General features: G+C 39.6%; 1 protein-coding gene and 1 long non-coding RNA gene across 2 annotated transcripts in view; both read left to right on the top strand.

The window, feature by feature from the left end:
- Spata5l1 (spermatogenesis associated 5-like 1) overlaps positions 1-4,693 on the top strand; it is a 12,737-nt gene extending 8,044 nt beyond the window's left edge. The window contains exons 5-8 of the mRNA XM_013009968.1: positions 911-915; positions 1,144-1,444; positions 2,690-2,815; positions 4,415-4,693. Coding sequence (XP_012865422.1) covers positions 911-915; positions 1,144-1,444; positions 2,690-2,815; positions 4,415-4,582 — 600 coding nt within the window. The 3' untranslated portion in view covers positions 4,583-4,693. The remainder of the gene's footprint in view (positions 1-910; positions 916-1,143; positions 1,445-2,689; positions 2,816-4,414) is intronic.
- Positions 4,694-9,284: 4,591 nt separating this feature from the next.
- LOC105981087 lies at positions 9,285-10,107 on the top strand. The gene is made up of 2 exons (XR_001174794.1): positions 9,285-9,565; positions 9,730-10,107. It is a non-coding gene; the product is annotated as an uncharacterized LOC105981087 (long non-coding RNA).
- Positions 10,108-10,564: the final 457 nt, after the last annotated feature.

The raw sequence follows: 10,564 nt of genomic DNA, 5'->3' as shown, positions 1-10,564 counted from the left end.
TTTTTTTGGTTGGTCGTGGGGCTTGAACTCTGGGCGTGGGCACTGTCCCTGAGCTCTTCAGCTCAAGGCTAGCGCTCTACCACTTGAGCCACACACTACTTCTGGTTTTCTGTTGGCTTATTGGAGTTAAGAGTCTCACAGACTTTCTTGCCTGCGCTGGCTTTGAACTGCTATTTTCAGATCTCAGCCTCCTAAGTAGCTAGGATTACAGGCATGAGCCACCTGCACAAGGCTATGACCTCTTTTTCTTAGTCTCTTTTCCAGATAAGAGTTTGATTTCCCTTTTTTTTTTGGTTGTGGAGCCTGAACTCTGGGCCTGGGAGCTGTCCCTCAGCTCTTCAGCTCAAGGCTAGCACTCTACCATTTGAGCCACAGCACCACTTCCGGCTTTTTTCTTTTTGCTTATGTGGTGCTGAGGAATCGAACCCAAGGCCTCATGCATGCAAGGCAAGCGCTCTACCATTGAGCCACCTTCCCAGCCCATCCGTGAGACTCTTATCTCCAGTTAACCACCAAAAAACTGGAAGTGGCACTGTAGCTCCACTGGAAGAGCTCAGGGACAGTGCCTAGGCCCAGAGTTCAAACCCCACAACTGACCCCAAAAAAAAAAAAGTTGTTTCATGGAAAAAAAGTTTGAAAGCTTGGTAGGAACAGAGGCACTAGAAATTAAAGGGAGCAATGAAATGAGGTTATCCAATCAAATCTCTTTATACTACAGAAATTTCTTATATAGTAACTGGCAGGTGTTTGCCCAGATTTATGTGTCAAAATACTAACAAATGTAGGGAACTCACTACCTCAAAGTACTACAATTCTGAAGAGCTGTTTTGAGTAGTCAGTTCAGGAAATGATGTTGATTGCTCACTGTACATTAGACATTATCTGCTTTTGAAATGTGTCTGCTCTTCAGCCAGGGTTTGCTTAAAATCACAGCTTGCCACATGCCAGTCATAGTCTTCTGTCTTTTTAATTGGCTCATTTAGTTGTAATCATTGAAGATTCAAGTGCTTTTGGGTTTCCAGCTAGGTGTTCTTTGCTGTGCTACATAGCTTTTTATCAGTTCTCACAGGGAGATATGTTTCTCAGGACTAGCCACTCCCTTCACATACATAGAATAGCCCTTTGATTACTGATTTGTTTCAGTGGTTCCTTGATGTCAAGTAGAGGTGGTCTAGATAGGAGAGTTTACAGCATTCTGATATCAAAAAAAGTAATTCCTTACTTAATATCAAGGGACCTGCTAATGTGTGACTTCAAGAATATGTTAATAAGAACAGTGTATTTATATTGCTTTGTGTTATATTTTCCCTCAGATTTTCAAGAAGGTTTTAATTGTAATGTCATGATTGTTGCGGCAACAAATCGGCCTGATGTGTTAGATGATGCCTTATTAAGACCTGGAAGATTAGATAAGATTATCTATATTCCCCCTCCAGACCAAAAGGTAATCACTATATCCACTCTGAGCTTTCTCAGTGCATCAGTCTGTGCTCCAAGGAGCTCCACAGACTCACACTACTTACCCGGGGCCCCTCAGAGGATCATAATCTTGATCTGCCCTTTCAGAGAAATATAAGCCTGAAAGTAAGGTAGTTAGTTGATTTCAGTGTGTGGCAGGCAGATTTAGTGCTGAGTCAATTCTACATTACTTTGTATTAACTCTATGTTAATCCTAAAGTGGTGAAAGGGACTTAAAAGGGCTTTGAAGATGATCTTGGTTTTTACCCTCATATTAAGAGACGAGATCTGAGTGTGTCAAGATTCTGCAGTGTATCCAGAGAGTAAATCCTTTATTCTCAGCGTCCAGAGCAGCTGACAGGTCTAGGGAAAGTCTTAGAGAAAACTTTTTTCTTTCTTTGGGCATTTCCAAGGCCTTAAACAAGTTTTTAATAGATTAAAGATGAATTAATTTATACTCTTATTGTGGCTGATAATATATATAATATAGTATATTTTGCCTTTTTTTTTTTTTTTTGGTAATACTGAGGTTGGAACTCAGAGCCTTGGGCTTGGTTGGCCATGCTGTACCACATGAGCCACTCCTCCAGCCCGTGTGTTTGCTTCTTAAACTGTTGACAGATCACTGCTTTTATCCAAAAGAGAGGTCTGTCTTACAGAGATATGTCTACAGTTGAATAGTTTAAAAATTATTATAAAACAAATGTTTTTCATGATGCTATTATTTTTACCATTACCATGTAGGCTGTTGATGAATTAATCTTTCTGATCCTTTTTAACAAAAGTGATTTTTTAAAAAATTATTTATGGAGCTGGGAAGGTGGCTCAGTGGTCAAGTGCTTACCTTGCATTCATGAGGCATTGGGTTCGATTCCTTAGCACCACATAAGCAGAAAAAGCCAGAAGGGGCCCTGTGGCTCAAGTGGTAGAGCATTAGCCTTGGGCTGAAGAGCTGAGAGACAGCGTCCAGGCCCAGAATTCAGGCCCCACGACCAACAATAAATAAATAAATAAATGATTTTGTATATATTTATGGCAGTACTGGGGATTGAATTTAGGTCCTTGTGGTTACTAGGAAGGTACTTTATCACTTAAGCCATGCTTCAGCCTCCACAAAAGTGGTTCTTTAATTGTTTGAATCTCAGATATATTTATATTGTCTAAAATGTTTAACATATGATTGCATGTAACAGAAGTGTTATAAAATATATTATTTTAAATTTTATTCTAGGGTAGGCTTTCTATCTTAAAAATCTGTACAAAAGCCATGCCACTCGGGCCTGATATTTCCTTAGAAAACCTGGCAGCAGAGACCTGTTTCTTCTCGGGAGCTGACCTTAGAAACCTCTGCAGAGAAGTAAGTTAATTAGTGAAGTAATCTATGGTTCAAAACATGTGTTCATATATTTAGCTATTCATTCACACACAAGAATTTACAAAGGCTTGCATGTGTCAAATGCAGTTTATTGTGAAACAAGCATCAGGCCATTTCCCTTACACAGGCCAATCTAACTGTCCATTGATAATTAAAAATATCCAACGAACGAAATTTAGGGCAATGAAAGAACATGTAGGAGGAATATCAGTTCAGACTGGGCTCATAGAATGCTTTGAGGGAGGATATTTAAGCTAAAACCAGGAAGTTAGCCACCTGAGGGAGACAAGGGGACAGTTTAAATAAGAGAATAAAATATAGAGGATTGGTGTAAACATAAAACCTCGCATTGTGGCAAGAAACAAAGAAGTAAACAGAAGGTCCTTGTAAGCTACTTGGAGATATTTAAGTTTTACTTTGAGATCAGAAGAAACATACGGCTCCCCGTTTTGTAAACTCTTATTAAATATAGAGTTCAGAAAAGTGCACAGATTTAGGGTGAAGTTTATTACCATCTGCAAAAGAACACACCCTCTCCTTTCTTCACTCTCCACACTGGAGACTAGTTTTGCCAGTTTTTGAACTGTATATATAAATGGGACTATACAGTGTATAGTAGTTTTGTATGTTTCTTTAAACTTAAGATTGAAGTTAATTGTGGCTTTAGGTGCAATTGGAGTTTATTTTCATCGCTTTATAATATTGTAGTATCTGAGTATTTTACATTCATTTATCTCGTCCTAACCTTTGGAACATTTGTTTTCTACTCTTCCAGTACTAAGAATTATGCTGCTCTGAATAGTTTTGTATATGCCTACTCATGTATGTGTGTGGTTTTACATGTTTCATACAAATATGTAACTACCAGGAGGGTTTCTGGGTGACAGAGTGTGTGTTTGACCTTTTCCTTTACGATCAATGCTGTCTAATTTCATTTTCTTAAGATCAAGATTTCTCTCATTAAAAATATACATTGACTGATAATGCAGCTTGCTTTTTTCCCCATATAAGGGTAGATTTCTAATATGAGAAAAATTACAATCTACTGAGTAGAATTTTAATTACTGACATTTAGCTTTTTTTTTTTTGGTCAGTCGTGAGGCTTGAACTTTGGGCTTGGGTACTGTCCTTGTGTTCTTCAGCTTAAGGCAAGCGCTCTATGGCTTGAGCCACAGTGCTGCTTCCGGTTTTCTTTTTTTGGGGGGGGGGGTTGGTCGTGGGGCCTGAACTCTGGGCCTGGGTGCTATCCCTCAGCTCTTCAACTCAAGGCTAGCGCTCTACCACTTGAGCTACAGTGCCACTCCTGGTTTTCTAGGTGGTTTGTTGGAGATAGGAGTTTTCACGGATTTTGCTGCTTGGGCTGGCTTTAAACCGTGATCCTCAGATCTTAGCCTCCTGCGTAGCTAGGATGATAGGCATGAGCCACCAGTGCCCAGCTAGCTCAATGTTTTTAAGGATATGAGTATTGGAATTTTATGATGTGAGACTGAGATTTTGCATTCAGATTTGAAGTATTCTCATTTTTTTCTTGAATCTAGAAATGGAGTAAATTCATGCTTTCTTATCGTGTGTCTCTCACAGGCAGCCTTGCTGGCTCTGCAAGAAAATGGACTGGAAGCAACCACAGTGAAGCAAGAACACTTTCTAAAGTCGTTCAAGTCTGTCAAACCGTCCTTGAGTCAGGAGGACTTGACTTTATATGAAAATTTATTTAAGAAAGAAGGATTGTCTAACTTGGATGATAGTTAAAATTATATCTTATTTGCTTCTTCAAATTTAACATGTAAACTTACTATCATTTGCAACTTTTAGAGTTCATATGTAAACTCTCTGTAAATAAAAAAAGGAAAGAAACCTCTACCTGAGGAGCTGAGGCTCATCTTACTTGTGAAGGATATATTAAAATACTGGGATTGGGGCTGGGAAGGTGGCTCAGTGGTAGAGCACTTGCCTTGCATCCCTGAGGCCCTAGGTTCGATTCCTCAGCACCACATAAGCAAAAAGAAAAAAGCCGGAAGTGGCGCTGTGGCTCAAGTGGTAGAGCGCTAGCCTTGAGCTGAAGAGCTGAGGGACAGTGCCCAGGCCCAGAGTTCAGGCCCCACGACTGGACCCCCCCCCAAAAAAAATGCTGGGATTTAGGAAGAAAGTGTGTATGCTATGTATGCATGTAGTGTGTGTGAGTGGGTGGGTGTGTTAGTACTGGGTCTTGAACTGAACTCAGGTCATCATGTTCTTGCTTACCTTTTTGCTCATGGCTGACATTTTACCACCTAAACCACACCTCTAGTGCAGCTTTTTTGCTGGTTAATTGAAGGTAGTATCTCATAGACTTTTTGGCCGGCTTTAATTCTCTGTCCTTAGATCACAGCCTCCTCAGTAGCTAGAATTACAGACATGAGCCACTAGGGTCCTGCTATTTGTGTTGTTTTATAAGGGTAACTACTTTTAATAGATTGATTTTGCTTGTAATTATAATTTCGCACTTAGAGAAAAGTTGCTGGTATCAGCTCAAAAATAGATAGTTCTGGGCCGGGCTCATCTCATGCCTGTAATCCTAGCTACTCAGGAGGTTGAGATCTGGGGATTGAGGTTCAAAGCCAGCCTGGGCAGGAAAGTCCGTGAGACTTTTATTTCCAATAAACCACCAGAAAACCAGAAGTGGCACTGTGGCTCAAGTGGTAGAGTGCTTGCCTTGAACTGAAGACAGAGTTCAGGGTCAGCATCCAAGCCCAGAGTTCAAGCCCCATGACAGACAAGAAATCAAAAACAAACATAGTTCTCCAGTCTTTTCTTGAGCTTAAAGTTGAGTATTGACCAAGTATTGACCACTTGTTTTATGGACAATTGACTTCTGGATTTGTGTTTGTCTATGGTTTTGTCATGATAGGTTTAGGTTATGTCAGCAGTGGAACACTCCTGAGTGGTCTGTGTCCTCAATATCACAGCCAGAGGTAAGTGTTACCTGCACATAATTGATGATGTTAATTTGATCACTTGTTTATGGTACTGTCTGGTTTGCCTATACAATCCTTTTGTAATTATAAATAATGCCTTTTTTGGGTCAGTCGTGGGTCTTGAACTCTAGGCCTGGGTGCTGTCCCTCAACTCTTCAGCTCAAGGCTAGTGCTCTAACACTTGAGCCACAGCACCACTTCTAGTTTTCTGGTGGTTAATTGGAGATAAGAGTCTCACGGACTTTCCTGCCTGGGCTAGCTTTGAACTGTGATCCTCAGATCTCAGCCTCCTGAGTAGCTAAGATTATAGGCGTGAGCCACCAGTGCCTGGCTTAATTATAAATAATTTCTAAGGGGTAGATTATATGTACATTATTATTTTCCCTATTATCAAATAATTAAGAATACTAGAAAATGGAGGGAAATGTGAAGAAAAACCTTTGGAATTTAATTTTCCAGTTCTTTTTGTATATGTAGTTGATTTTTTTTTAACCCAAAGGAAATAATACCAGATAACTTATACTTGTTTTTCTCACCAAACAATGTCTTGTTGAGCCATTCTTCACTTGCAAGGTATTGGGATGTACAGTGAACAAGACAGACATGACACTGACAGACCAACTGGGAACACAGATCAGACAAAATTATTCAATGAATTAATGATAATGGTGAGATAATTAATGATTAATGATAATGGTGCTTGGGACGTACAGAGTATGACCGCAGTACTAGGAGTACGTGAAATCATACATGTCTAGCAGTTGTCAGAAAGTTTTCTGACTGGAAACCTGGATGTTGGGAATAATTAAGGGAAAGACTTGAAAAATTTGTACATATAGAATTTAGTCAGAATTTTGTTATTTAGTTAATTGACCATTTGAGTAACAGGAAAGCCTTAATGATTTACCAGCTTTCTGATTATCCATGTTCCTTATTGGTTATTGGTCTGATATTACAAGGCAGCCATTAAACTTTGCTGTACTAGACCAGATTGAACTTTGTCTGAACACCTTGACTCAGACATCTAACTGTGGGCCTTTCCTTGAAAAAGTTTGTAAGTGGTCAAGTTGGAAATTTATTATTCACATTTGTTCAAAGTTGAGTTCATTTGAAAATGTCTTTTTATACCAGCACAACTATGTTTATTGCAGCATTATTTACCATAGCTAAGATATGGAACCAACCCAGATGCCTCCATCAGAAAGAATGACATTGCCCCATTTGTTAGGAAATGGAAAGACTTGGAACAAATTATATTAAGTGAAGTAAGCCAGGCCTAAAGAAACATAGGTCTCATGGTTTCCCTTGTTTGCAATATCTAGCATATGTCTGAGACAAGCAGAAAAGGTCAGATAAATTGATGTTAGTTGAAATGAACCCCAAGATAAGTATTCAAATGTTTTTTCTTTCATGCGATTGTTTCTGACATATTTATAAGATGATTTCTTTGTTGCCTTGTATGTCCCTACCCCACAGTATAACCCCTGCTTTCACTGTATTTGATGTTGGTACAATTTGTGGAGGGGAAGGGAAAAAACAAATCATTTAAATAGGGAAATAGGCAGACCCATTGCAACAATGAGATGTACAAATTGTTATGTCAAAAATGAACTTTACAACTTTGGGGGGGAAGGGATGGGAAGGGGAAACAAAGGAGGAGGCAACAATGCTTGATAAGAAAGGTACTCATTATCTTGCCCATGTAATTGTAACCCCTCTGGTATTTTTACAATAAAAATTTTAAAATAAAAATGTCTTTTTAAATTGTAATTATATTACAATGAAAACAGTGTAGTATACTTTATAATTATGTAGTATAAACTCATCATTATATTAATTTTAATTGTAATTCTGTCTTAATAGAATTTTAGAGTCTACCTGAAGACAGACCATTTTTCTCCTCACTGAAATGCCCAATAAATAGCAAAAGCCAATCAAGAATTTCTGGATTCAGTTGTAATCAGATTTGAGGACAGCTCAGATAACTTCCCAAAATAATGCTTTTTTCCTTTTTGAGAATTTTTTATTGTTACTATAAAGGTCATGTACAAAGGGGTTACAGTTACATAAGTAAAGAGTAGATTTCTTTTTGGACAGTGTCACCCCTCCCTCTCCCAATTTTCCCTTCTCATCCCCACTCACAAGTAGAATAGTACATTTTCATCGTAGTGTCTAATGAGTACCATTGTTGCGTTTGTTAACCCTTTACTCCTCCATTTCTGCATCCCCCTTTACACACCCAAAGACAGATAAATGAACAAATAAGTAGAAAAAACAAAAACAGCAACAAATAAAAAACCTCTTGTTTCCATTTCTTGGAGTTCATTTCAATGAATATTATTTTGTATGATCAGATGCACCATCATTGCACCTTTGTATGCCTCTCCTAAGAGTATCTTCCTTTGTTCTCACTGTGTGAATGCCTAGAATTCTGTATAATTTATCATGTCCTAGTGTATTTTAGATCTAAGTTCCACATATGAGAGAAAACATGGCGTTTGTGTATCTGAGCTTGGCTCAACCTCACTTAACATGATTTGGCCAAACTAATTCTAATTCTTGAGCTATGAGAAAAAAATTAACACAATCTTTTCATCGTGTTTTTTTTGGGGGGGTGGAGGGCTGGGGCCTGACTTCAGGACCTGGGCACTGCCCCTGAGCTTTTTTGTCTAAGGCTAGCCCTCTGCCACTTGAGTCACAGCTCTACTTCTGGCTTTTGGGTGGTTTGTTAGAGATAGGAATCTCATAGACTTTTCCTGCCTGATCTAGCTTCAGATCCCCACCCTCATGTCTTAACCTTCTAAGTAGCTAGGATCATAGATGTGAGCCATTGATGCCTGGCAACATTGCATCTTTGAAAGCAACTTAGGATAAACTGAGCAGTGTGCCGCTCTCGCTATATACTGCTCAAACTGCTCTTTGTGCCACATCAACAGTCAACCTTATTTTTTTTTTTTTTTGTCGGTCGTGGGGCTTGAACTCTGGGCCTGGGCGCTGTCCCTCAACTCTTCAGCTCAAGGCTAGCACTCTACCACTTGAGCCACAGCACCACTTCCAGCTTTTTGTGTTTATGTGGTACTGAGAAATCAAACCCAGGGCTTCATGCATGCTAGGCAAGCACTCTACCACTGGGCCACCTTCCCAGCCCCTCCATGAGCCTCTTAACTGCAATTGACCAGCAAGAAGCCAAAAGTGGTAGAGTGCCAGCCTTGACAAAAGCTTAGCAAACTCCTCTGTGCTTCTCATTTATAATAACAATTTTAAAAATTAATTGAAAAACAAACAAGCAGGCCCTAAGCTCACGTACTCATACACTCTCATCCTCCCCCCTCATCCTCCATCCCCCCCTCCCTCCCCCGCCCCACCCCTGTGTCTCTCTTCCTTGATTTTGTGACTTAGAACATTTGGCCTGTATTGAGCAATTGCAAGGAGGAAATTCTGTTAAGAGGCTACTGCATGCCGGACCCTGTGCTAGGAACATTGTATATCTACTCACAAGGAGCAAAGATACTTTGGAATTTACAGGTCACATGCTACCTTGGCAGATTAAAAAAAAAATCTGGATATGTTCATGAAAGTAGCACTGATGGGCTGGGATCTAGAGCTCAGTAAATGCTTGACTAGCAAATGCAACATCCTGGGTCTGTTTCCCATAACCAACAAAGAAAAGACAAAAAGTTAAACCCAAGCAAACAAGTGGAACTGACTGACATGTGTGGCCATCCTCTATGATAATACTAAAGGATTTGGGGGAATGGAGCACTAGAACTCAGTCTAGGTGAGTATTTTATGCATGCATTAGAGGGGAAAGAGGTGTTGTATGATTGAAACACTGGTGATGCTTTAACTAAAAGAAGTATAGGAAAATCCCAAAAGGGGAGGTGAGGATGAAGGACCATGCTTCACCGTTTCTATTTCCTTTCTTATTTTTTATTTTTAAAGCTTATAACGATCAACCAACAATGGAAGCCTGTTGAAGAGCTGCAGAAGGTCAGAAGGGCAACCAGATGACCAGTCCTCTCTTCTTTCCTCCAAAGATTACTCTATGAATCTAGTGGAAACATTTCTGCACAAACTATATTGTGGAGACCAGTGTGCGGAAATGCTTCTGCTACATTTTTAGGGTTTGCCTACGTTTTTTGGGGGGGTACTCTGGATAAAGGAATTAAAGGTAGTGCCGTAATAACTACATAGTCCAAAAGTTTCTGTTTATTGTTGTAACTCTGAATTTTATATGAAGAAAACCTACCTTTATGAATGTGCTCCTTGACATGTATAAAGATTTGTAAATTAGTAATAAAATTTCGCTTGTGTAAGATATCTCAACAGTTAACTATCTTTTTAAGTGGAGGACAAATTTTTTTAATATGGGATAAAAGACATTTTGAAGCATAAAACTTCATCTTCTAAATAATAGCCCGTGCAAATTCTGTGTAAGTTTATTCTTCCAAGTTTACTTATTCCTCAGAAATTGCCTGAGCATCTACAGTAAAGCAGTGAGTGAAGACACATTTGGGAGAGGTGTGAATAAGAGAGATGGTAAGTACCCTCAGGAAAGTGAAGTGGAGATGGGTGTGAGCTTCCAGGTAGATTGTCCTTGGAGGCAGTTGTTGAGGTTTTGGGGGTCAACAGGGATTCAGGATGTTGATGAGATCAGCCCTACCGATGCTACTGCAGACTACGGCTCTCCTGTGAGAACAGGGGGAAGAGCTTGGCCAGCATCCTGTGGAGTCTGGGCCATCCTTCATTCTGGCCCATGGTGACATGGAAACTAAAG

Source organism: Dipodomys ordii, unplaced genomic scaffold, assembly GCF_000151885.1.
Source record: "Dipodomys ordii isolate 6190 unplaced genomic scaffold, Dord_2.0 Scaffold11, whole genome shotgun sequence".
NCBI classification, from domain to species: domain Eukaryota; kingdom Metazoa; phylum Chordata; class Mammalia; order Rodentia; family Heteromyidae; genus Dipodomys; species Dipodomys ordii.
The sequence above is the reverse complement of the archived record's forward strand: the minus strand, read 5'-3'. Positions and strand labels throughout refer to the sequence as shown.